This window comes from Lampetra planeri, chromosome 56 (genome assembly GCF_965212315.1).
Source record: "Lampetra planeri chromosome 56, kcLamPlan1.2.h2, whole genome shotgun sequence".
In the NCBI taxonomy this organism is placed as follows: domain Eukaryota; kingdom Metazoa; phylum Chordata; class Hyperoartia; order Petromyzontiformes; family Petromyzontidae; genus Lampetra; species Lampetra planeri.
Window position 1 is genome coordinate 4,600,676 of NC_136162.1, and position 27,841 is coordinate 4,628,516.

General features: G+C 51.3%; 1 protein-coding gene across 1 annotated transcript; it reads left to right on the forward strand.

Moving 5' to 3' along the window:
- Positions 1 to 361: 361 nt before the first annotated feature.
- Positions 362 to 27,841, forward strand: LOC144735701 (misshapen-like kinase 1). Its single transcript, XM_078618185.1, has 3 exons — positions 362 to 1,095; positions 5,035 to 5,100; positions 27,263 to 27,841. The coding sequence occupies exons 1-3, from the start codon at positions 1,036 to 1,038 to the stop codon at positions 27,392 to 27,394; spliced, it is 258 nt and encodes an 85-aa protein (XP_078474311.1). The 5' UTR covers positions 362 to 1,035; the 3' UTR covers positions 27,395 to 27,841.

The window sequence follows — 27,841 nt, forward strand, 5'->3', positions numbered from 1 at the left end:
CGGCAGCGGTCATTGCTCAGACGAGCAGCAGAGAGGAGCAGCCGGGCAGCAGCAGTAGCAGCAGTCTGTGTAGAGACTGCAGCAGCAGCACCAACAACAACATCACCAACAACAACATCAACAACAACAGGAGCAGCAGCAGCAGGGAGGAGGAGGAGCAGCAGAGGAGGAGGTGTGGGGTGGTGATGAGGGGAGGGGAGTCGCTGCCGCGGCGGGAGGAGCGATAGCGATTAGGGAGGAGCGAGGAGGGAGGAGCGAGGAGGGAGTGAAGGAGGAGGAGGAGGGAGGAGGAGGGAGGAGCGAGGAGGGAGGTGGAGGAGGGAGGAGCGAGGAGGGAGTGAAGGAGGAGGAGGAGGGAGGAGCGAGGAGGGAGGTGGAGGAGGAGGGAGGAGTAGCGAACGAGGTTTTGTGAATCGCGGATCAAATCGGTAGCGGCAGTGGGAGCCGCGAGCAACGGCGAGCAGCTCGGGGAACCAGAGCCCAGCAGCAGCAGTAGCAAGCAGCAGCAAGCAGCAGCAGCAGCACTAGCAGCAAGCAGCAGCAAGGAGCAGCAGCAGGGAGCATCGTCTGGAGGGGCAACAGGAGGGAGCCAGGTTGGGTGGCTTCTGGGGACAGCGGTGAGGAGGAGGAAGATCGGGAGGAAACGGCGGGGGAGGGGGGTGAAGAGCTCCGAGTTGGTGAGCATCAAACAGGAGCAGCAGCAGCAGGAGGAGGGGCGGCAGGAGGAGGAGGGGCACGAGGAGGAGGGGCAGCAGCAGCAGGAGGAGGAGAAGGAGGGGCACGAGCAGCAGCAGGAGGAGGAGGAGCAGCAGGAGGAGGGGCAGCAGCAGGAGGAGGAGGGAGTCTACGCGCCGCTGGAGCGGCATGCGCCTCCGAGCTGCCGGTGCTCGTCTCGGGTCGGCGCGTCCGCAGCCCCGAGGGAGAGGATTGAGAGAGGAGCTCGCAGACTCTGACCCCTTGAAGCAGTAGCTGTAGCAGCAGCAGTAGTAGCAGCAGCAGTAGCAGCAGCAGGCGAAGAGCTGCAGGAGAGGAGCGATGGCGAGCGAGAGCGCCCCAGCGAGAAGCCTGGATGACATCGACCTGGCAGCGCTCAGGGTGCGTAGCATCAGCATCATCAGCAGCATCAACAGCATCATGATCATCATCAGCATCATGATCATCATCAGCATCATGATCATCATCAGCATCATGATCATCATCATGATCATCATCATCATGATCATCATCAGCATCATGATCATCATCATGATCATCATCATCATGATCATCATCATGATCATCATCATGATGAGCACCATGATCATCATCAGCATCATGATCATCATCATGATGAGCATCGTGATCATCATCATGATGAGCATCGTGATCATCATCAGCATCGTGATCATCATCAGCATCGTGATCATCATCATCGTGATCATCATCATCGTGATGATCATCATCGTGATCATCATCATCATCGTGATCATCATCAGCATCATGATCATCGTGATCATCATCAGCATCATCATGATAATCATCCGCATCATCATCAGCATCATGATCAGCATCAGCATCCTGGTCGTCATCAGCAGCATCATGAGAATAGCATCAACGTTATCATCATCAGCAGCAGCAGCGTTATCATCACCACCACCACCATCGTTCATCAGCAACACACACTCACCATCACCCATTCCATTCGTATGATTCCACGACTCGTAGTGGTCGATTGACAATAACCATTCATCCATTACCACACACCCACCCACCACCGGTATAGCTCGTCGTCGTTACGGATAACACCGATTGTATTGTTAGAGGGTTATTATTTGGTTATTTCTAAAATTAAGATTGTTAGAGGGGGTCCTTGTTTAATCTTTAGACACGAGCCCTACAGTCGGAGTGCTGCCACGTGTGTGCTTAGTGTGTGCGCACTGTATTCTAGACACGCCGTGTACTGTATGAGATTGTGTGTGTGTGTGTGTTGACATGTACAAGTACCCGCTTGTGTCGTGTTTTACAGCGTGTATACGGTAGGGTGTACACGTGTGTGGTCTGTACTGTGTGCATGTGATAGTCTGCACATAGTGTGTACATGTGTGTAGTTTGTACTGTGTACACGGTAGGGTCTACACACACGGTATATGTGTACACGTGTGTGTGGGCTGTACTGTGTGTATAGGGTAGACTGCACAGTACGTGTGTACACGTGTGTGAATTGTACTGTGTATACGGTAGGGTCTACACACGGTATGTGTGTACACGTGTGTGGTCTGTACTGTGTGTGTGTCTACGGTGGAGTCTGCACACAGTACGTGTGGAGTGTCAACGAGTGTCTTTGGTGCTGTACATGCTGGCGTCTGCCTACAGTACACGTGTTATACTGTACTGTGCTGTACACGTGGAGTGTTGTACACGCTTGGGTTGTACTGCACTCGCCCGCTCGCCCGCTCGCCCGCTCGCCCGCTCGCCCGCTCGCCCGCTCGCCCGCTCGCCCGCTCGCCCGCTCGCCCGCTCGCCCGCTCGCCCGCTCGCCCGCTCGCCCGCTCGCCCGCTCGCCCGCTCGCCCGCTCGCCCGCTCGCCCACTCACCACACTGCTGGTCACAACACACTGGCTCGCTCACCACTCATTCGCTCGCCCACTCACTCGCTCGCCCACTCACTCGCTCACTCACCCACTCGCTCACTCACCCACTCGCTCACTCACCCACTCATCCATCCACTCACCACACTGCAGGTCACAATGCTTCTCATCTGCCTCTCACTGCCCCACTTTGGAATTCCTTCCCATCGTCTCTTTTCCCCAAGAAAAACGTGTTACAACTCTTATCCGATGACCACTACGACAGTGCTGTTTGTTGCTAGCTGTTTGAAGTATTGCTCATTTAGGCCTTTGCTCGGTAACTGTATATATTTTTTTAATACAAGCCTCTCTACATGCCGTAGAGAACGAGTGTTGTTTAAGCCACTTCAATACAGACACTGCATTGTGAATGTGTGATAAGAGCAATATCCCATGATCGGAGATCTCCTGGAATGTGCCCTATCTTGTCCGATGTCAGAAGCTAAGCAGACCATGAGCGTGGCTAGTGATTGGATGGGCGGCCGTCATGCACACAGCATGCAGGGCTACGTCGTGGGCAGTGTGGCAAAATCCACTGTCCAGTTCACCATGGGAGTCCAGTTCACCATGGGAGCCCAGTTCACCGTGGAAGTCCAGTTTATCATGGAAATCCAGTTTACCATGGAAGTCCAGTTTACCATGGGAGTCCAGTTTACCATGGGAGCCCAGTTTACCATGGGAGCCCAGTTCACCATGGAAGCCCGGTTTACCATGGGAGTCCAGTTTACCATGGAAGCCCAGTTTACCATGGGAGTCCAGTTTACCATGGGAGTCCAGTTTACCATGGGAGTCCAGTTTACCATGGGAGTCCAGTTGACCATGGGAGTCCAGTTCACCATGGGAGTCCAGTTTACCATGGGAGTCCAGTTTACCATGGGAGTCCAGTTCACCATGGGAGCCCAGTTTACCATGGGAGCCCAGTTTACCATGGGAGCCCAGTTCACCATGGAAGTCCAGTTTACCATGGGAGTCCAGTTTACCATGGGAGTCCAGTTTACCATGGGAGTCCAGTTCACCATGGGAGCCCAGTTTACCATGGGAGCCCAGTTTACCATGGGAGCCCAGTTCACCATGGAAGTCCAGTTTACCATGGGAGTCCAGTTTACCATGGGAGTCCAGTTTACCATGGGAGTCCAGTTTACCATGGGAGTCCAGTTCACCATGGGAGCCCAGTTTACCATGGGAGCCCAGTTTACCATGGGAGCCCAGTTCACCATGGAAGTCCAGTTTACCATGGGAGTCCAGTTTACCATGGGAGTCCAGTTTACCATGGGAGTCCAGTTGACCATGGGAGTCCAGTTCACCATGGGAGTCCAGTTTACCATGGGAGTCCAGTTGACCATGGGAGTCCAGTTCACCATGGAAGCCCGGTTTACCATGAGCAGGGGTCGACAACCTGCAGCTCTGGAGCCGCGTGCCGATTCTTTAAGGACCGCTTCCCGTGACGTTATTAAGGACCCACCACCATCTCGTAATCACCACGGTGCGGTGCGGCTCTTGATGTATTGAGGGTTTTTTAATGTTTACTGCCGAATTCGATGAAAAGATAAATGTCTGCTCTTGTTATTTGGCTTGTCTAGCATGTGACAAGCCACTGTGTGGCTGTCCCGGTAAACGACATGTTGTGACCCTCTTCTGGGATCTGAAGCCTTAAGGGGTTTTGTTTTATCCTGGTCAGTACTTGCATGGGAAATTGCCTGGGTCCATTCCCTATTCGTAGCGGGGTTGAGCCGTGAGGTGGCCAGGAAGATGGCTTTTGTAGCATTGGGGTTCTTGAATCCATCTGTGTGGAAATTTCAGTATGAACCCAACCACCCCTCCACCTCCCAAAAAAAATATACGTGTGCACGTTTTTTCTCTGGCTTTTCCGGTTTACTATCGCAAGCCAAACAAACTCTCGTGAACGTAAGTGACCCCCCAACCCACGGCGATGACTTAATTGGCTAAATGAAGGGCATCGTTGTTAGACGCATAACGCCTGTACATTGTAAAGCATGGGAGGGTCCGCGACGTGTATGTACGTTGAACTTCTTTTTTCACCGTACGTAGCCAACCGTGCGAATCGGAGGTGCGGTGGAAGGACACCACAACTATTCGCAATTGGGCTTGGCCCAGGACATGTCGCTCAAGAAGGTGGTGAATTTTAACAATGTAGGAGCAGCGAAAGGTTGGAACTCGCCGGAGTCAACGCCGACGGTAGTGAAGGAGCAGGCCGGCGGGTCGACCGTCGCATCGCGGGATCGTGAGAGGTGGTGACGGCTTGTGGGGGATGGGGGGGGGATGAGGCCTTCATCCAGCAGTGGATGTTGACCCTGACCGGTGGTTGAATTGCGTCTACGGTGCGCACATGTCTACGAGTGCAACGTGCAAAAACGGTGACCTCAACAACGCGAATATTAATCTGTGCGACCTTATCTGTCTCGCGCAGGAACCTGCCGGCATCTTCGAATTGGTGGAGGTCGTTGGCAATGGGACGTACGGACAGGTGTACAAGGTGAGCACAAGGGCTCGGTTACCACCGGAGTGTTGACTCGTTGCTGGGGCGGTCCCCTCCCTGTTGCTTGGGGCCACTCTCGAAATGGTCTCTGGGCGGCGGGCCGGGCGGAGCCGTCGCGTGTGCAGGCGTCAGAGGTCGCAAACGGGTTTTGATTCCTTACCCGTACCCGTACCCGGCCGCACCAGGGTCGCAAACGGGTACCCGTACCCGTACCTGGTCGGGTACGGGTAGCCAGGTATCGGGTAGGGTACGGGTATCGGGTACCCGGTTGCGACCTCTGGCAGGCGGTGCAACTGCCCCGAGGCCGGAGGGACACAAGCGCCGGTTCACGGAGAGGAGGGTCACATCGGACAGGGGGTAGCCCCCCCCTCCCCCCCCATCAGACGGGGGGTGCCCCCGTGCCCACTCCCAACCCCCTCCCTTGCACCAGGACCCATGTTATCATTGGCCGGTTTGAACTTACATGCTTTGTCCAGTTTACGTATTTATTTTTAGCGATTTGCTTTCCTTCCCTGTTCTTTACTTTGCAGTCCGATGGGGTTATTTGTGGGGTTGCTTATTGTGGTAACTTTCTGAACCGCGCCCACTGGACATCTGACAAAGAGCTTTATAGCTTTTCGGATTTCTCCAGTATGAAAGATTCTGCTTCTGAACTGCACTACTGTGCCCACTGGCCCTGTGTGGGTCTCGGTTACGAACGCTGAACCCTATGAACCCGAGTGGTGACTTGGTCTGGCTGTGCGAGTCCCATCGGACGTTGACACTTAACCTTGAGCATCCTTCCAGGAGCTTTTGTCAACCTCGAGTCAAAACGCTGCTTGCTTAAAATGAAATTGACCAAACATTCAATGACCCTCGCTAAACCCTTAAACTTGATTCTCCGCCTCTACGAGTAAATCAAGTGTATACATTATTTCAGCAGTTCTATGCTGGTATACGAGCCCAGCCTCTGATGACCCAAGCCATTCGTCTATGTGCCACGCGTCTTTGCATCACGCTGGCGGGGAGGAATGCAAAAGGCAACTTGTGGCACGGGCACACCCACTTGAGATCCGAGCAGCCGTGCGGCGCTCGCATCCCCGTGGCGATTCGCTGCTTGCTCTCTCGAGTCTCGGCAGACATCGCCACTTCACCTCGAGGATCCCACTCGGCACGCTTGCTGCCTGGGATTGTGCTCGTACCCAGCCCGCGACCACGTGTCGACGTGTCGCGGCGCCCGACCGACACGACGTGCGGCCGCGGCACGACCGCCGTGGACTGTTGTTGGTGGCGGCGGGGCCGTGCCCACGTTTGGTGCGCGGGTCCGCGTGTTCACCTGCGCGCAAGCACGGGAAGGTGTGGGGGGGGGGCGGTCACCGTACCGCCGGATTAGTCACGCAGGATCTCGCGCGGGGCAGGGGCGCTCGTCCGTGCGACGACGACGCGGAGAGCCGCGTAGAGGTCTCCTCTCGACCTGCGGAGCTGACTCACCGCTCGAGAGGGGCGTGTGCGATTTATTTTACACCTCCCCCCCCCCCGTGTTTACTTTTGGGCTCCTCTCTCGCTGGCGGAGGAGGGCGGCGGTTCGTGGTCGGCGAAACGCGCTGCGGTCGGTGACTCGCGCCGAGTTGTGAATCGCCGCGAGCGCTCGAAGTCGCCGTCGGTTGCGACAGCGCGCAAAGCGGAGCGCGAGTGAGTGTGTGTGTGTTACAAGCTCCGTGTCGGGGTTACTGCGTTCTGCGTTCGCCCGTGCCGTCGTGCAAGACAACGCACCGTGCTGCGTAATGGGGCGCTGTGCCAGTAATGGTTCGCGCGCTGGACTCGTAATCTAGAGAGGGTGCCCCGGTTCGATTTGATTTCCCGGCGCGTGGCAGTCGACAGGGTGCCGCGGGTTCGTTACACATCCCTCCCTACCGGGCGCCTCCGTCCACCCGGTGGCGTGAATGGGTGCAACCCTCTGGCAAATTGTTCGGCAGGTCGAGAGCGTGGCGGTGGGGTAAAGTGTGGGTACACTCCCACCTCTGCTGAGGCGTTTGGCCAGCATTGAAGAGCAGGCGAAACTACTCCCACGGTGGAGGCTTTTGCTGGAACCAGTGGAATGCACATTTCACGTGCTTGGGTTGGTAGGGCCCTGCTGGAAAGGGGTATTAACACTCGAAGAGGATTTCCTCGGAAAATCATTGGCGGTATTATTATCGTTGCAATTTTATAACTTGAAAGAAGTCATATCTTCAATCGAAGCACTTTCTTGTTGCCGATTCTACAAAAGCCTTCGCATACGGACGCACGCTAACTGTCCTATATTTGCCGCTCGTAATCCCTATACTTTTTTCAACGAGATTACATACTTTGCCGTCATTTTCCCAGTTGGGGGAGTATGAAAGGGACGGGTATTAATTTCATATCTCCACGTGCAAGGGACAATCTGTGGCTGCGATCCAGCCCTGGCCGGCGCCGTCACACGCGCGCTCCGCGTCAACGGTGTTCACCAGCGTTAACTTGGCAGTCCTTTTGTCAATCCTCTGCCGGGTGAGGGCTTTGGCACAAAGCGTTGTCAGGTGTCGTCGTGGGGGTTTATCTTCTTGGTTCTTTCGATAAAGTCACGTAGAAGGGAAATAATACAATAATAAAAATTAAACATAATAAAATCATTCTCACGACGTTTCGGCCACAACGCAAGCAGCCGTCCTCAGGTGAAGACTCTGTCTTCTCGACAGACCTGTTCTTCACCTGTCGTCTCGACAGACCTGTTCTTCACCTGAGGACGGCTGCTTGCGTTGTGGCCGAAACGTCGTGAGAATTGTATTTTATAATGTTTTATTTTTATTATTTTATTATTTCCCTTCTACGTGACCTTTACCGAAAGAACCAAGGAGATGAATCCCTGCAGTCACGAAAGCTTTAAATCGAAATATCGTGGGGGTTTGTTTGATCTCTGCTTGCTGGCGAAGGTGGTGGGTCAGTGAATGGGGGGGGAGCCCAGTGCAGATAATTACTCGCCGCCGGTTTTAGCCGTGGCCCGGTATCGAACTCGGCTCACCGGTTTTGAGAACCAAGTATGAAATAACTCTTGAGTCGATACTCTTAGGCTTTTTTCGGTAAAGTCACGTAGGTAAAAAATAGCAAATAATTAAATAATAATACATGAAAATAAATCGATTAAATCGCGACGTTTCGGAGGCAACACAAGCTTCCTTCATCAGGTGTAAAAAGGCACAGCAAAATACTGTAGTTATTTTAGTTATTGTAAAATAACTAGTTATTTTAGTTATTGTAGTTATTTTGCTGTGCCTTTTTACACCTGATGAAGGAAGCTTGTGTTGCCTCCGAAACGTCGTGATTTAATTGATTTATTTTCATTTATTATTTTATTTTTACCTACGTGACTTTACCGAAAAAACCGAAGAGTATGAATCCTTGCAGTCACGAAAGTTTCAAATCTATAAAAAAAAAAACTCAATATAACAGTTGTCGGTGCAGTGACTTAATGAGGGCAAACCCAGCCTGCGATTGCCTTGGTTTGAACAAAAGCCATTTTGATATTTGAATGAAAAGTACCCATTTAGTGACAGTAAGTATTAGCGGGGTTCTGCGACCGCATTGCCACGTCTATTAATACGAGCTCACGATGCACGCATGGAGGGAGTGGTGCGCGTACGAATACGTGGATTTGGATGAGCGTGTGATGGGTTCGCATGATACCGGCAGTTAAATTTCGATTTAAAGCTTTCGTGACTGCAGGGATTCATCTTCTTGGTTCTTTCCAAGAAGATGATACCAGCAGCCACTAGAGGCTGCTACATTTACCGCATTGGAGTATTTAATGAAATAAAAAATTTGACTGCGTTGGCATTGGTTAATAAACGCTCGGCACATTTGCCAACATTTCGGGCAATGCTCCTTGATAGCAGGCATACAAAATCGAATCTCCCAGTGGGGGGAAATGGAATCTTATTTCCCGTCGTTCTTAGTTCGTTCGGCGTGCGCGACGTATTCGCGCACGCCGAGTAAAATGGGGATGTGACGTCAGGTGTGCCGTTCAGTGCGATGACGTCACGTCTCCTAGGGTACTTAAGGGAGACCCCGTGACGTAAGCGGGGTCACTATAGGAACGGGTAGAGTAAGAAGGGTGAAGAGGGAACCAGGGGTAGAGAGAGGGATCGAATAGGGAGTCTGGGGAGAAGCCGGTGGTAGCCGTAGAGGTGCTTCTCTCTCCGCTCGGTGGAGTCGGCAGAGTTCACGATCCGACACGAGAGAGAGAGACCGGAGCTAGCCGGCAGGGACCCGGACTCAGAGTAGGACCCCCCTAGCCCCTGGGAGTTGTGTGCTGTGTGTTATTGATAAGCTTTAATAAACCCTGGCGGAAGCCCTTAACTTACCTCCGTCTACGAGTACGTCCGTCGGAACTTCTCTACACATGTACACAATCGCGCGGTTGCGCCAAGAGACCGCGTGCGCGGTACCGCGTACCGTCCGGCGTGATGCACCCGCGCGCGTACGGAGTTGAGTTTACGAGAGGGTACAACAATACGTTGGGTAACATTTGTGGCGTCGGTGGTGGCCTTGCGTATTTTCAAACAACAGATTTCGATCTGCGTTCGAAAACGGGCGGATGTTGTTTACATTCCTATCCCTCTGTGTTCGCTTTAAGTTCGATGATCCGGTAAAAAAAACAAGATTTAACTTGCGCTTTCGGTGGGTTGTAATTTCACATTGGTAATTTGTTTCACGTTGTACCGCGCTGCTCTGTTTACGCTTTCTATCTATTAGACTCGCGCAGAGACCCATAGACTCACACAGAGACCCATAGACTCACACAGAGACCCATAGACTCACACAGAGACCCATAGACTCACACAGAGACCCACAGACTCGCACAGAGACCCACAGACTCACGCTCTCTATCTGTGAGAGAGGACTCGGAAGCGCGAGGAACCACACAGACAAGTGCTAATGGCAGCCCCGCAGTCAGGTGGAGACAAACTCCACACCCCAAGTTCTGCGGTCCTCTATATATTAAGTGTTGTTTTTTGGCATTCCCCCGCATGGTTGGCTACTTACGGTACGAAAGAAGTTCAACATACATCTAATCACGCAGAGACCCATAGACTCACGCAGAGACCCATAGACTCACGCAGAGACCCATAGACTCACGCAGAGAGCCATAGACTCACGCAGAGAGCCATAGACTCACGCAGAGAGCCATAGACTCACACGGAGACCCATAGACTCACACGGAGACCCATAGACTCACACGACGATTGTCGATTCTTCGATGATTTGGACGAGATCTCGGTAGCAGCTCTGTAATGTCCGATTCCGCTGTGCAAGAGTTCGCGCCGAACGGGATTCGTCTTCGCTTGACACCGATAGCACAGCGGAGGAAACTGGAGAAAAAATTAACCCGTAAAAACAAAGTTTTTCACTCTAAATCCTTTATATGCGTGGCGGCTAGAGTCCTCTCGTCCTCTGGCTTGAGATGGCTACCACCTATGGGTCAGATGATTGTCTGCCAGCATTAAGCAATTGGTAATTAAATATTTATTTATTTTTCCCTAAACAGTGTAAAATTTTGGAAAAAAATTTTCACGAAAATTGTCACGCACAACGAGTCTGTGTGCAAAATGTCAGCTCGATTGGATCACGGGAAGTAGGTTAAAAAAACGACCAAAAGATTTGCACGGTCCTAAGCAAGCAAGCAAGCGAACTTAATATAAAGGATTAAAAAAAAAAGACGAAGCAAGTTGGATGCTTGAGCTCGCGATACGCGCACTCAATCGCGTGCGTTGGAATCGATGTTTCCCCGTTCGTATTTACGATGGATGTAAATGGGTTCTCGTCACTGTTACGGCCGTTAGAAGGGGCACTACCATTCGCCGCGAGGTGTTAAAAAGTCGGTTCTGGAATCGATTAAATCCTTTATTTTGTCCAATGGGCATTGTATGAACATTGCTGTTTAAAATCAATGTTCGTATAAAGGATGCATTAATTTTCGTGCTACCGCTTGGGTCATCAACCCTTAATAGAAATGTCACTTTGTGATGAATAAGAATTGCACGGCTCAATCGATTACAATAACATTATTACGCTTGTTTACCAAAACAAGCCCAAGTAAACACGTTTGTCGCAGTAGGGGGGGCGATGCTGCTTGCTGTGTGTGTGTGCGTGCGTGCGATCCAAATCGAGTAATACTGTATGCAGGTAAAATGCTTTCGGCATTGTGGATATTTCTGAGCACGAACACTTCTTACGTCGTTCCGTTCCGTTTCAGCTATGGGCAGAAGCTGCGGTGAGCCCCCGCAGGTAAACCCCACGCAGACCAGGTGGGGGGAGGAACACGCAAACTCCACGTGGATAGGTGCGACCCTTCCCCCCCAGGGATGGGAATGTAACCCTGGCGCTACTTTGCTGCGAGGCGCCGAGTGTTGCCACTGTGCCACGCCGCCCATGAGCTAAACCCTCCTCGCTTTGGCTCATCGAGCTGTCTGACTCGTAAATAGCCACGCACGACGGCGAGCTGATCGGCAAGCTGATCGACGCACGAAACGAGCCCTCACCCCGCTTGTGCTTTTATATATTTATAGCGTTACGTTGCTGGCGGTAGTGTAGCGGATAGCGCGTTGCGCTATGAACCTGGGGACCCGGGTTCGATTCCCGCTCACGGCTAACACCAGTGATGATTATCTGAACCGGTCCTGGGCCTCCCCTAGGTCGACTCAGCCTTAAATGAGTACCTGGTGCGGTGTGTAAACATCGCCACTGGGGAGACAAAGTCGGTCGGGCGTGGTGCTGGCCACCCACCCCCCTCGTGTACCGTTCCGGCCTTCATAGGTGCTCGCTAACAGCACTTGCCCCTACAGCCTGTCAAGGCTACACGGGGGATCGTTGTCTTTGTTTTTTTAACTGCGAGTCAAGGGAGTGGTGGTGGGGAATAAATAAATAGTCTGGGGGGGGGGGGATAGTTTCAACGTAACTCCTTGTCACCCTCCCCTCCACCTCCCCTCCCTCTGCACGAGCAGACCCCCTGCATGCAGCTTTGGCAGAAGCCCCCCTGCAGGTGGATGTGTTGGAGCTCGAACTGGAAATGCCGGCCGCCCCCCCCCTCCCTTGTCATGGGGGATGCCCCTGGAGAAGAGAGCCAAGATAGGACGATAATAGAGAGGGCAAGAGAGAGACGTTGGGGGGGGGGGGGAGGGGGTTTTGTTGGGTGCCACTACCTCGCCTGGTATGCAGCAGGTCGTGGGTTCGATCCCGACCCTGACGTCTGCCGAATATTTGGAGTTTGCGTGTTTTCCCGGTGGTCAAGCGGATTTTTCTCCCCGGGTTCTCCGGGTTTTTCCCTCCACATTTGGAATCGACATCGCGCGTTTAAAGTATTTGATTACTTTTCGATTTAAAGCTTTCGTGACTGCAGGGATTCATCTTCTTGGTTCTGTCGGTAAAGTCACGTAGAAGGGAAATAATAAAATAAAAAAAATATAACATAATTAAATAATTCTCACGACGTTTCGGCCACAACGCAAGCAGCCGTCCTCAGGTGAAGAACAGGTCTGTCAGAAAGACAACGTCTGAATGAGTTTGCGTGTTTTCCCTGTGGTCAGTTCATTCAGACGCTGTCTTTCTGACAGACCTGTTCTTCACCTGAGGATGGCTGCTTGCGTTGTGGCCGAAACGTCGTGAGAATTATTTTATTATGTTTTATTTGTATTATTTTATTATTTCCATTCTACGTGACTTTACCGAAAGAACCAAGAAGATTAATCCCTGCAGTCACGAAAGCTTCAAATCGAGATCATCCACTTCTCGTTGAGCTATCATTTGTGGCCGAATCGCTTCTGAAAAGTGCTACATTGGTCGGTGGGCCTTACCTGGTGAAATAAAAAACATTAAAACATTTGGAGAGGGTTTGAGTCGAGCTCAGGGATGCTTGGGGCCCCGTGATGTCACGTCATTAGGCCAATGGCCTGGGGGGGCCGGCGCGATCATGCAGACGTTCGTGGTTTGAATCCAGCGGCAGCCCCGGTTATCACTGCGGTGTGTGTGTCGTAACCGTTAAAACCGCCCAGTCTCCTGCCCAGTGGGACGTTAAAGATCCCGTGACGTGCTTCGCAAGAGTAGGCCGTTGTGTGCCGGCGTCCGAGTTTGCCAAATTTGTTAAAATGACACCGCCAAAATGACTATACGTAGTAATCATGGGGCGGAGGCGGTTGTAAAGATGGTGAGCACGGCACGCAGAGATCCGAGCGAAGATCGGAGGAAAAGTCGTTGCGAGCGAGGGGCCCAGGCAGCGAAAGACGGGTGACGAAGCGGGGTGGGGGGTGGACGTCTTGCTGTGCTTGACAGTTGCACGTGTCCGCATGAGTACGCGGAGATACGGGGGGGGGGAGGAGATGAAGGGTCGGAGGATTTTGGAGACAGGTGCCGGTTACGACAGAAGGAGGAGGAAGGGGTGGTATCTTTAGTCTTTCCCCACCCACCCCCCTCCAGCTGAGCTGTTTGTCTTGGGCATTGTCGGTTCTGTGCTTCGAGTTTTGAATCATATTGACGATTTCACTTCATCCCCCACCCCCCCCCCCCGCGAGGTTTGCTTGCCCTCGCACGGTCTGCCGGGCGGAGGTTTTTGCTGCCACGTGCCGCTTGACAACTCTCGTAACACCCGGGCCCAGGTGTAATTCTCTACCAAATCGATGGACGGCTTGATAGGCCCATTGCTCAGGCTCTAGTTCCCACTACCACCACCACTATTGTGTCACGGGTAAAGCAAACACAAATCTGGGGGGGTGGCGGGGGAGATAAAGTCCACGAAACAATCTCTCGTCTGTCATCTGCTATCTGCTCCACCAAGCACTGTCTGGGGCAGTGGTTCTTAACCTTGAGTGCGGCCTTACACCACTTTGGTTATCAATCGTAAAAGAATTTAGTGCAAATTTCGATTTAAAGCTTTCGTGACTGCAGGGATTCATCTTCTTGGTTCTTTCGGTAAAGTCACGTAGAAGGGAAGTAATAAAATAATAAAAATAAAACACAATGAAATACAATTCTCACGACGTTTCGGCCACAACGCAAGCAGCCGTCCTCAGGTGAAGAACAGGGCTGTCGGAAAGACCGCGTCTGAATCACCTGAGGACGGCTGCTTGCGTTTTTAATCGCACCGTCACCATTGTGTAGGTCCCGCGAGCGACATAGCGCCTCCGCGAATGCAGACGGAGCCTTCAAACGCGGCGTCCCCTCTCCCGCGTTTTCCTTCCCGCGAACAACCGAGCGGCGGCGATGGCGGCATCTCCTCTCTCCGTCGTCGGTTCAGCAGGTGTGGGGCCCCTGTCGGGAGTTGCCCCTCCGGCCTCCGGCAGCGGGGGCCGCCGTGCGTCCCCCGCCCGCGTGTCGTGCTCCCCCCGCCGCCGCTGCGGGCCGTAGTGGCAGTGGCGAGCGGAGCCCGGCTGTCGAGGCTTTCCGCTCGCTCGATCGTCTTCGCAGCACGAGGTTCAGGAGGGGAAACGGCGATGGCCGCGCTGCTCGCCGGCGCTCGCAGCAGGTGGAAAGTTTCCACCGTTGTTGCCCGTCCCCCAGTGGTTTCTTAATTCCTCTTAGTCGAAAGAAGTGCATTTCTAGAGACGTAACAATGCTTCTTATTCTGTTTTATGATTGGCTTTCATTTGGGTCGCGTAGTTGCGTAATGTAAAATATATATTTTTTTAAGGATAGCCCTCCAATTTCTTGGTTCTTTTGGTAAAGTCACCTAGATAGAAAAAATAATATTAATAATAATACAATTAAATTTAAGTAAAATGTTGCTTTTCAAATACATTTTTTATTTGTAATTATATTTAACAAATGTTTTTTTATTGTGGTTTTTTGCTTTTATTATGTTAAATTTTAGAATTTTTATTTTTATTATAAAAAAATTGTTATTTGAATTTAATTTTAGTATTTTTTTTTTTATTTACGTGACTTTACCGAAAGAACCAAGAATATGAATTCCTGCAGTCGTGAAAGTGTTAAATCAAAATTTATATCCCTCCACGCCAGCTTCCAGAGCCAATTGTCACGTTACCACGGCGGGGCGGGGGGGGCCGGTAGGGAAATACGCGCCAAGCGCTTTGCTTCTTAAGCAAACCGGAGGAAAGTTTAAAAAGCGACGCAAAATCTGGGAATTGGTTTCCTCCCACACGAAGCCAAACTCCCGCGAGAGGCAGAACTGGCCAAACGAACCCCTCGGTGCTCTCCCGGATAGAGCCCCTTAATATTCCGTCGGGGTCAAACGGGAATTTTATGGCAGACCTTTTGTCATTGGCGCGTGTGATCTTTGAGATTTCGGTAGCGAGCGAGGCTGTGCTCGTTGCGTTGGTGCGGCAACTTTGACGGTGGGTTAACAATGTGGTTCAAGTTTGGGTAGCTGTTAAAGCATACGACGTTTCGATTGCAACACAAGCAATCGTCATCAGGTATAAATGAAATAGAAACACAAATCTAGTATACTTAGAAATGTAATGTAATACAACAGAGAGTCGGATACCATAACAGTCAACACCCTACCTGGTTGATTACGTTCTTCCTGAGAATGCTAAATTTGAGAGAGGGATAAAACACAGAACCAGAGACCTATAGACAGACATATAAGCAGACAGATATCACAGAGATACATAGAGAGAGACAAACATAGGCACATAGAAAGAATCAAAGAGTAATTCCTGCAGTCACGAAAGCTCCAAATTAAGTTCGCTGGCTGTGAAAGCGTTTTGGCTCGTGCGACAAATACTAAATTGGTTTGAACGTAAAAGCGGCAGTGGCATAGCTCGCGAGAGGATGGCGTTTGTGTTGAAATATTGTGGCGTGTATAACCGTATAAATGAATCTAAATATATGTTGCCCGCATTTGTTACAAGTATAAATCACCTCCGTTAAATGCCCAGAGGACAAACACAAAATAAACTTCCACCCAGGCCCCCACTGGTGTCTCTCTGCCGGATTTTACGAGCGTCTATTTAGGTCGGATTCCCTCGGGGTGGGGAAGAAACGAGTCATCATCGCGAGTCGGACAGTAAACGTGCCGTCAAGCTAAATTATCCGCTAGCAGTGCATGTTCCTCGCTAGCACGGCTCTCCTTTAACGTTGCTTCGATTTCTGGGGCTTAAGACCCGCGGTGGTTTATTTTTAAATCCTTTATATTAAGTTCACTTGCTTGCTTGCTTGCGCGCTTACGACCGTGCAAATCTTTCGGTCGTTTTTTAACCCACTTCCCGTGATCCAATCGAGCTGACATTTTTGCACGCAGACTCGTTGTGCGTGACAATTTATTTTCGTGAAAATATATTTCCAAAATTTTACACTTTTTAGGAAAAAAAAAAATTCATATTTAATTTAAAATACCAATGTGATAAAAATGAAACTCTTACTCAAGAAAAACAGAAATGAATAATAAAATAAAACCAATGCCACGCATATAAAGGATTTATAGTGAAAAACGTTGTTTTTACGGGTTAATTTTTTAGCAAGGCTTGGTGGCAGCAGCGGTGGTTTATCCCACCCTCCCCCCCCCCCCCCAATTGTGATTCCGACCTGCGGCGTGTCGGCGTGTCGTGCCACGAAACGACATTGTCAACTCGGATCTCTCGCAGAGACGGCGGGGGGCGGGGGGGGCACGCACCCCCCGTTGTCCTGAGCCTGACGGAGCGGCCCCCCCCCGAGAAATCTCAGAGGTACTTCTCGGATCGCTTCAAGCGACCTCCGGGTTCCGTCGCAGGGTTTTAGAGGCGGGCGGCACTCCTCCGGCTGCGCTCTGCGTGGGAGTAATGTTCGTCGCTCGACACTCGAACCGATATTTAATTGTTAGAGCTGGGATTGAGTCCAAGATAAAGTGCGGGACCAAACGTGGATAATACCTTAGCGTATTCTTAGGTTTTTTCGGTAAAGTCACGTAGGTAAAAACATTTTAATTGATAAAAGTAAAATTAAAATAAAATAAAAAAGACGGAAGCTTGTGTTGCCTCCAAAACGTCGTGATTTTTATTTTATTTTTATTTTACTTTTATTAATTTAAATTTTAATTTTTTGCCTACGTGAATTTACCGAAAAAAACCTAAGAATATGAATCCTTGCAGTCACGAAAGCTTCAAATCTAGAATTAATACCTTAGCGGTGGGGTGTGTTTTTTTTGTTCGTGTGTCCAGTACCTTGGTGTGACACTCCAGCGGGATCGTGCATCGGTGCAGTCTTATCAATGTACGAGCGGTCTCCGGTTTGCGACGGTCCGATTTTTACGGCCGATCCACATTTACGACATGTACGTAACGCCGCCACCAACGGATCGATTTGTGGCGTGGAGACCTGATTTGCGATCGCATCTTCCGCCTGGTTTCCGGCGTGACGTGACGTGGAGCCTTTTGTTATTCCTCCAGTGTTTCTATTCTGGATGATGATTACAGATTTAAACCCCGTTAGAAACGGTGGACAAAGGGAAAAATAAACACGTCGACAAGTGGCGTTTCTATTGTTTTCTATAGCGTCTGTGTGAATATGAGGCTCCGATTTTACGACGCCGGGTTCCTCTGGGACGCATTGCGACGTCGTAAAGAAGCGGGGGACCGCGACAGTTTTTTGTCGCGCCCGGGCGAGCGGTTGCTGGTTGTTTTTATGAAACGCGCAAAATCGCAAAGGCGGTCCATCTACCGACGTCCCCTTTATCCCCTCGTTTGGCGATCATTAAACGTAAGACCGCGCTTAAATAAAGCGGACCTTTTCCAAATGACCCACAGATGTAGGAAAACAGATGCCACCGTCGAATTCAAGAAAAGTCGGTCACCCATGTGGGCCACCACTTATGGACCCCATGTGTTGGGCAGAATTTAGTTTAATAAAAAAAATAGCAAAGTACAGTCGCGCCCTCGGCTCATCATTTCGCAGAGGGGTGGGGAATCCTTTCCAAAGCAAAGGCCGAATTGGAATCTCAACACCCCTTTGGCTTTCATCCCCTACAAAACAATACAAAGACAAAGATCCCCCGTATAGCCTTAACAGACTGTAGGGGCAAGTGCTGTTAGCGAGCACCTATAAAGGCCCACGAACGGGTGGGTGGCCAGCAACCAAGCCCGGCCGCCTTTGTCTCCCTAGTGGCGATGTTTTTACGCACTGCACCAGGTACTCATTTGAGGCTGAGTCGACCTAGGGGAGGCCCAGGACCGGTTAAAAATAATCGTCACTGGTGTTGGAAGCGTTAGCGAGGAAGCGTGGTGGTGACTGCCTTCGCTCAAGGGGGATTCGAGAGGGATGCTGCGGCGGGATGAGTTGGGGTGGTGGTGGGGGGGGGGTGCGGACAATCCGCGGGTGGTCACAAGTGGTTGAAAATCCCCACGCACAACCCCGTTGCCACTTTCCTGGTGGGTGCATCCTGTTTGCGTGCGAGTCACGGGACGATGGGAGAGCCGGGAGGGATGTGGGGTTGTGGTTCCTGGGGGGGGGGTGGGGGTGGTGGGAAGGTTGTGGGGGAGAGAGCCTCCTTAGCCTGGGTCGGTTTGTGAATGAACATTGCATTGTCCGCGTGTATTGGGGGAGTGTGGGGAGCGGTGGCGCAGCGGTTAGCGCACTGCGCCGCAGACCAGACGGCCCCGGTTCGATTCCCGCTCGCAGCCAACGTTGGGGACGAATACCTGCACCGGTTTTGGAACTCCCCTAGGTCGTCTCAGCCTTAAACGAGTACTCGGTGCGGTTTGTAAACTTTAGCATTGCGGAGACAAAGGCGGTCGGGCGTGATTCTGGCCCACTCTATACCACCTCGTGTGCCTTGCCGGCCTTCATAGGTGCTCGCGAACTGCACTTGCCCCAACAGCCTGTTACAGGCTATAAGAGGATCTTTGTTTTTACTGTGGAGAGCCATGTATGCATGTTGAACTTCTTTTGCACCATACGTAGCCACCCGTGCTAATCGGAGATGTGGCTGAAGGACAACACACTTAACGCAAAAAGCAGTTCAACAGGAAATTAATTTTCAATCTACGGTCGATAAAAAAAATTCGTGGTAGTGTAGCGACGAGCGCGCTGTGCTGTGCGGGGGTTGGGGAGGGGGGGGGATCTTCGTCTTGATTTTGTATTGGGCAGTGTGGAACGTGGACTGCATTACAGCAACACTTGCGCCAGCTAGAAACATTAATTCATTCAGGCTGGCCTGCTTTGCAATCCATCCTGGGTTCCTCAACATCCGATTTTAGTGCAGTGCCGGCCACACCACCAGCCCCCCCCCACTCCCCCACCCGGCATTCAACAGCCCTTGCCACAACAGTTTATAGAGGCCGTACGGGGAGGGAGGGGTCTTTGTCTTTGTGTGTGTGTGTTGTAATCGAGTCAACCAGCAATCCATCTGGCTTATCCGATCGTCCTGTCTGCAAGCCTCCTGGCCAGCCATATGCGTCTTCTCATTCCGTCTGCCGTCGTGGCGATCTGTCCGCTAAGTAACCCACGCCTCGTGTTACCAAAGCCGTCAACCGGCAGGTTTACGTCCTGCTTATTGGGCGCCACGGTGGCCAGGAGATGTGAACTACCTCGCCTGGTATGCAGGAGGTCGTGGGTTCAATCCCGACCCTGGTGCCTGCTGTATATTTGGAGTTTGCATGGTGGTGAGATGTGAACTACCTCGCCTTGTATGCAGGAGGTCGTGGGTTCGATCCCGACCCTGATGCCTGCTGTATATTTGGAGTTTGCGTGTCTCTCTCCGCGCGCTCACGTCGATTTTTTTCTCCGAGTCCTCCGGTTTTTCCCTCCACATTTCGAATCTGACGCACACTTGGAGTATTTGGATGCTACGATAAATTTCCACGCAAGTCACTTCCTCGCGGCGTCGGCCACATGAATAAATAAATTGAAATCTATCGAGAGGTGTGGCTGGCTGACTCGGAGGTCCGAGCTATGAGCCGGCACCGCTGAGATCCTGGCTTCGAGTTCGTGGATTCAGGATCTGTGTGGGCCAGAGGAATCTCCGAGGTGGCTCTCTGCGATGTCCGTAATTAAGCGTTCATTGTCGGTAATCCACGTAACTCAAAAGCGCTCGCCTCGCCTCGCTTCTTTGCGCACTCGTCAGCTTTTGGCAAGGCCTTCATCGAGCGGTGGATGGGTCATGGCGGGCGATGACGATTTGCGTTACAATCACGAGCGGCGGGGAGGTGATGGTTGCATGGCGTAGAGAGTGAAACCACGCTTCGTTTGTGCTGCTGCGGTTGTGCATTTTTAGCGCTCGTCTCGAATATATTCTCAGCGCACGAAACAAAACATCCTTGGCCTTGACTCGCCACGTCTCCTGGGTCACGTTCGCCTTGCCGCAGGAGTAAACAAGTTTAGCTCGTTAAGAGCAGAAAACAACACGAGCTCCCGTTCGGTCGGCCAAGTCTCCTCGTTTTTTTTTTTCCCACGAGCACTCCTCGTAAGCAGGGCATGGGTTGGATTCCCCGCTACGCCGCACGTTAGCCGCCGCGTTATTTGCTTGCTGCTTTAAATTTCTCCACGTTCGTAGCGTTTTTATGAAAAGGAACGATATAGGTCAGTGGGCCTTGCCTGGTAAAGTCAAAAATTGTTTAGTTGTCATTTCTTTTTTTGGTTCTTTCGGTAAAGTCACGTAGAATGGAAATAATAAAATAATAAAAATAAAACATAATAAAATAATTCTCACGACGTTTCGGCCACAACGCAAGCAGCCGTCCTCAGGTGAAGAACAGGTCTGTCGAGAAGACATTTTAGACTTTGTCTTCTCGACAGACCTGTTCTTCACCTGTCTTCTCGACAGCCCTGTTCTTCACCTGAGGACGGCTGCTTGCGTTGTGGCCGAAACGTCGTGAGAATTATTTTATTATGTTTAATTTTTATTATTTTATTATTTCTATTCTACGTGACTTTACCGAAAGAACCAAGAAGATGAATCCCTGCAGTCACGAAAGCTTTAAATCGAAATTTAGTTGTCACTTATTTATTCATTGTGATTTGCTTAACTTTCCCATACTTTGCGCTCCTAATAGTTTTTTTCTTCTTCTATATATTGTTTGTTGTTGTAACTTTCTGACTGGGGCCGCTTACTGGACATCTGTGAAAAAAGAGCTCGCATAGCTCGTCGTAAATCTCGAGGATAAATGAAAGATTCCGGTTCTCACGTTGTCGGCGTGCCTCTCCGTCTCCTCGTCCCCCGGCGCTTCCACGTCTACCTCCTCCCGTGCGGTGTTCCTCCTCTTGCAACAGGTCGGCTTCCCGGCCCGCGCTCGGCGATTCTCTCTCTTTCTTGGCTTGTCTGAGATGGGCCGCCCCCTGATGACCCTCCTTCCCCCTATTCGCCGTCTCGTCACTCGTAAGCCCACGCTCGGCTCCGACTCGGCACGGCTGGCTACGTATGCTGCGAAAGAAGTTCGGCGTACGTGCGGGGTAAAGGTGCAGCCCTGCAATTACGTGGCTCGCACCACCGCTGGCGGAAGGGGCACCGCTAGAGAGCTTTAGAGAACCACCTGGGAGTGTTTTGGCCTTGCCTTCCACACTGGCTGGACGTTTTTGAAGAGGTGGGAGTCCCTACACTTTACCCCACCCCCGTCCGACTCGCTGCGGTTGTGTGCCCATTCGTACTGCTTCGCGGAAGAGAGAGGCGCGGTGGTGGGTGGTGGGATTTAAGAAACTCGCCCCGCTGTTTAAACTGCCGCGCCGGAGAGACGGAATTGAACCGGCGACCTCTGGCTTGCAGGCCCAGTGTTGCGAACCAGCGTGATACCACAGTAGCGTTCTCAAGCACACAAGTTCTGTCAAACGTTAGGTTTTTGTCGCGCTTCAAAAAAGTGGGCGACAGCGCCTTCTGTTCACGGGTGGCTTGGCCATCTCAGACAGATGCCATATGTCACGATAAGGAGCGGGGCAACAGGGCTCATGGGAGTTGTTGTGGTGATGCTGGTGGTGGTGGAGGGCGGGGGGGGGTGGTGGGTCAGTGGAGATGAGCATCACCGCATGACCTTTGACACGGGTGGGCTGCAGGGACCCAACCTCCGAGCAATCCCATAATGCTCGCCTAACCCCTGACCTTTGCTACCCCCACGTCACACTCGTGCCCTATCCACAACAACTGCCGCTCTTAGCCGGGCGGGTGGTGGCTACGCACGTGGCCTGTGTAATCCAGCACTTCTCCTTGCTTGCAAAGGCAGAAGCGTGAGCGTTGACTCCCCTCCACCCGTCCTGTCTGTACGGCTAAGTGTTGCCCTGCGGGTGTTGTGGGTACTTTGTCCGTGTGCCCATACTGGCCAACCAGATGTCTTGGAATATGTGGCAGCACCTGCACAAGGTCACTGGTGGCACGAGGTGGACAGACTGGATAATATGTACGTTTTAAAATAGGTTTGACGATGGCGTAAGAGACGGTGACAGACAGATGTGGCGCACTGCTCGAGCGTACTGGCACGACAAGACAGAGGAAAGTGACATGTGCAGTGGACACCTATCTGCCCATGGATCGTGATGATGATGAAGATGAAATAATCTAAAAAGGAGGGCACTGAAAGCGTCGGCGATTCGAGAGCGTGGCCGGTGGGGGGGGAGAGGAGACACGGATGCCGAACGGCGCGACGACGGTGACCTTGAATTTTGGGGACAACGGTGCGGTGTGGTCGCGCTGTCGTCACCGCCCCCACGGTCCTGCAGCCGTGCGACGCAAACGGGGCGGGCGGATGTTACGTGTGCGTGATAGGGCCAGTCCTCCGAGAGCCGCGCTCCTTCACGTGTCCAGCGATTGACAGGGTGGAGAGGGGGGCGGTAATGTCGTTCGTTATGGAAGGTGCGTGCCGGTCCAGCGGAGAGGTTTCTGGCCATCGATTTAAAAAAAAAAATGTTTTAACCACTTTGGCCACCAGCATTTCAAAAAGAAAATCGATCCCGTTTGGCATCGCAAATTAAACTGGAGCATTAATTCTAGATTTGAAGCTTTCGTGACTGCAAGGATTCATACTCTTAGGTTTTTTCGGTAAAGTCAAGTAGGTAGAAAATTTAAATTAATAATTTGTTTTATTTTACTTTTATTATTTAAATTAATAATTTGTTTTATTTTACTTTTATTAATTTAAATTTTTTACCTACGTGACTTTACCGAAAAAACCTAAGAGTATAAACTGGAGCAGTTTCTCTCCATTTTAATTCATCGGCGCTCGTGGGGATTCAGCGTCGGGTCGGCGGTGCCACCACGACGGTTTGCGCGTGAAGTATCCGACGCTCGAAACGCTCGAAGCGTCCGCCTTGCCTCGATCCGTACGTTGGTCACCGAGACGCCTCCGGCTGTTACGTACATATGTACGTATGTTGAACTCCTTCTGCGCACCGTACATGCACAGCTGAACTCCTTTCCTGTGCTGGGATTCCACGTGTCGGGGGTGGGGGCAGCTGTGAAATCCGGGTTGAACAACGTCACCACCAAAACCCTGTTTTGTTACGCTTTTGCCAACCGAGCTTGAAACCGTTTGATGCATTAGCCCTGCCCGTCCGTTTCTCTGTCTGTGTCTCTATCTGCCCCTGGATGTATATTGCACTATTTCGCAACATACTTAGCCAACTGTGCTTATCGCAGGTGCCGGGGGATGGACAACAAACTAAACATAAACTGAAGTTCTAAAGAAATGAGATTTCAAGCTGGATGGAAAAGTGCATAGCTCCAGTGGCTTCCTAATATCAGAAGGAAGAACGTTCCAGACGGCCGTAGAAGCGCATCTGAAAGCGCCGCGCGATTCAGCGACCGTCATTTGTTCGATGGCTATCCAAAAGCTGCTGCGAGGATGAAAATAGCTCTCGTAATGATGATCTAAGGGTGAACAAATCTTTAGTTTGTGTCGCTATTACGGACGCATCCAAGAGAAAATTGACCGCGTTGATTGAAGGGTTGCCGACAAACCTGCACACTGAACTCGTGTTCAATCTCCTCGCAGTGTTTCCAACGTGAGCAAAACTTTACGTGAAAGTTGTGTTACTTACTCTGCTGAAAGCCGGGCCAAACTGATCAAGGCATTGCCAAAAAGCTGGACATAAAATCATGCAAAAACGACTATTTGCAAATGTGACAAAACACAATTTGCCACGGCAGCTGCAATCGTCAGCCTTCGTCTTGCTCGTGACATAATCGAATACCTCCGATGATGGATGCTCGTTGGCTACGGTTCCACAATCCACGCGTGTGCATTATTTTGTATTCCTTATTTTCTTTCAAAGCTGTTTTTGTTTGCGAATTAAACCGAATGCAAACTTTAAACAAACTTTTGCGGGGGAATAAAAAAAAATCCGCCTTACACATTGCTTGCCCGAGGCGTGTTTCCATTGGCGTTTTCATTCTTTGTTTGATATGTCTTTTATTTTGTTGGCATTTCTTGGGAGGGAGGAATTCACATCTCTTCAGAGACTGGCGAGCACAGCGAGCGGCGCGATTTCCCACGGCTGAGAACGCCGTCAACGCGATGACTAAAATCCTTTGTCAAAAAAAATCTACGACCTGGATTCGATTTCCGTCGTCACCGCCAGCGTCGTTAACAGCAGCCGTGATATCCACTGCTGGATGAAGGCCACCCTAAGTTGTCATCATCTCTCACGTATGTTGAACTTCTTTGGCACCCTACGTAGCCAACCGTGCCAATCGGAGATGCGAGGGAAGGACAACGAATGAAACACAAAAAGCAGTTCTTTATAAAACACATTCCTGCTGCGGAGGGAGCTGGTAGGAACGTTGGGTTGCTCGGTCAATGGCCGGGGTCAACGGCGGCGTGGTGTATCCCGCAAATATGCCCGACTGTGAGGGCGGGCACAAGCCGGCGTGAGTAGGTTAAACGTTGAGTTTTATAAGGGCACCACGGGGTGACCAGCCCCTCCCCACCCAACCCCTCCCAGCCCCATCCTCCCCACCCAGCCCCTCCCCACCCTCCCCTCCCCACCCAGCCCCTCCCAGCCCCACCCTCCCCACCCAGCCCCTCCCCACCCAGCCCCTCCCTGCACGACGAACGGACGGACACAATTATCCCCTGTGGGCTGGCGTAACCAGAGGTTCCTACTAGTAGAAAATTTCATTCTAGATTTAAAAGTGGATAGCCTCCAGTGGCTTCCTAATATCGGAACGGGGAAAGGGTTAAGTGGCGGTGGCCCAAAGAGCACTGGTCTCGTCGCACGCTGCGTGCCCGATGGTTCGCTGCGTGCGCGAGCTCCATTCATTCTCAAGTAGCGGAGTCGTGCCTGAGGGTCGGGGGGTCATGAGAAAGAGCCAAGAGCATTAACATTGATGCCATTGCTGGATTGGGTTTTGTTTAGCAAATCTGTTGTTTCTCCGTTTTAAATGTAAGCAGAAAAGGCACCAAAATGATGCAAATAAACGACTCGGTGCTTGTGTTTTTGATTTTATGATTTAATTATCTGAACATTGAGCCGAGAACACAACATTTTGGATTGTCCGATATATTTATTTTTTCTGTTTTTGGATTGATCTGAAAATGGGATGCCACAGGAAGTGATGTCACTCCCATCGTGTCACGTCCGCTCTGTCTGTTCCTGCCAAAGCTGTGTCACGTGGCACGAGATAAGAAAAATGAGTATCTCACATTAAAGATCGCCAAAAAAAATCTGAATAAAGGTCCAAAATTGATTTACAAATCCGAAAATTTAATTTTTACTAATTATATTAAAAACTCATCTTCTTGGTTCTTTCGGTAAAGTCACGTAGAAGGGAAGTAATAAAATAATAAAAATAAAACATAATAAAATAATTCTCACGACGTTTCCGCCACAACGCAAGCAGCCGTCCTCAGGTGAAGACCAGGTCTGTCGTAAAGACAGCGTCGAAACGTCGTGAGAATTATTTTATTACATTTTATTTTTATTATTTTATTACTTCCCTTCTACGTGACTTTACCGAAAGAACCAAGAAGATGAATCCCTGCAGTCACGAAAGCTTTAAATCGAAATAAAAACTCATCCTTACTAGAGATTGGAGTGACCATCCGGACCGACTGGCTTGCTGCTTACACACACACACACACGTATATTTAATTAATTTCAGATGTGCTAACGGACACCTAAGAGCGCTAAGTGTCTCTGCAATGGAACGTGTGTGTGCGCACGCTTCACCGCCCTGGCAGTCGAGGTTATTTTTATCCGCGGCCGCCCTTCTAATTACGCCGCCCGCACCTTTGGGAGTTCCTCGGCCACATTTGCGACTCTTGCTAATTGCCGCGTGGAGCGATTGCGGAATGATGCCCCCCCCCCATCCCCCCCATCCTCCCACTCTAAGAGCCGTGGTCTGTATGATAATGCGAAGGTCGCCACCCTCCCCACTAGTAGGTCAGCTCGACTCGTAGCGACGGCCCAATTTTTTTGTGCTGATTCCCTTATGAGCTCTCTTGTTTTTCGGGTGCAGTGGCGACGAGCGGAGGGCATCGTCTCTGCGCTACGAACCTGCTGACCCGAGTTTGATTCCCAGCCGTAGCTTCACACCGGCGATGCTGGTCTCTATGCCTCCGTTTGAACCCCCTCCCGCCCTTCCCCGCGTGGGTATGTGGCGATGGCGTGATGGACGCGGTGTTTTTGCTGGCGCGCGCGTGTGCGCGCCCCGGTACTAACACGCGGACCCGAGTTCGATTCCCGGCCGCGGCTAATAACATCGGTGGTATCGGAACCGGTGCTTGGACCGCCCCCCCCCGCCCCATCCCCATGGCGAATCCGCACCTGACTGGCGTGGTGAAATATGGTCAAGCAACCCCTACGACCGACGCGGCGTAGGGAGGGCCCGTCATTGACCAGCGGTAGTGGAATTGGCAAGGGCCTGCAATGAGAATCGCAATGTTTATTTTTACTGCAGGAGGAATCCTATGAGCTATAAAGCTTTTTCACAGATGTAACGTGCACCTACTGGACACCAAAAAACAACACACGAACACGATAGCAGTGCAAAGTACACGGCGGGTAAACAAATCGCCCAAACACATACAAATACAACGAAACCATCCCTATAATTTTCCCCTTGTTTACAAAGCCCTTAGTTGGCTTGGGGTGGAAACCAAGAGTACTCGGGGAATGTACAAACATGCTACGGGAACTCGCCGCCGCACCGTGGCGGCTGCGTAAACATTGTGGAAGTGGGTCAAAGATGAGCGGACATCTTGCAGCGCGTCTTGAATCGCGAAGGCGCTCCGTTTGTTGTTGTTGTTGTTTTTAGCAATTTGCTGACCTGCCCTGCCTGGACGTGTGTGAAGAAGTGCTCCCATGGCTCATCGGATTCCTCCTCCTTCAGTCGAAGTCAGCGGTTCTTTACTTGCAGCCTTGCAACCCCTTTGGTTCTCCATCGTAAAAAAAGTATAATGTTAATAAATGCGCAGGTTTCATGAAACAAAGTCGTTGTGCTTGCATTGCGCGTGCGGAATTTGTGTTTTCGGTGATTTGCCTTCGAAAAAAGTCTCGCCGTGTCTCGCGCCCTCCAGAAAGGGCATCTCGTGCCCCCCAGGAAGGGAATATCTTGCCCCCCAGGACGTGCGGTTAAGAACCACTGCTCTGAATCAAGATTCTAAATTCCGATTCCGTTGAGACCCCCGCAGGGAGGTGTGGGCGAGGGCACGGCTTGGACGACGGCTCCACGCTCGTGCGCGTAGCGCGCCGGTCATCTCTCGGTTGACTCCCCTCTAGGTTGACTCGGCCTTAAACGAGTGTCCCGGTGCGGTGGCGATGTTTACACACCGGGGAGACGTCGGCCCACCTCGGCATTCGTCGATGCTGGCTGCTCGCTGAATCGCGCTTGCTC

What these genes read in the sequence shown, in the direction of transcription:
- LOC144735701 (XM_078618185.1), top strand. Translation starts at nt 1,036, where the DNA reads ATGGCGAGCGAGAGCGCCCCAGCGAGAAGCCTGGATGACATCGACCTG. An exon ending in TCGACCTGGCAGCGCTCAGG is followed by an intron (nt 1,096 to 5,034) that starts GTGCGTAGCATC and finishes TGTCTCGCGCAG; the next exon opens with GAACCTGCCGGCATCTTCGA. An exon ending in CGTACGGACAGGTGTACAAG is followed by an intron (nt 5,101 to 27,262) that starts GTGAGCACAAGG and finishes TGTTGTTTTTAG; the next exon opens with CAATTTGCTGACCTGCCCTG.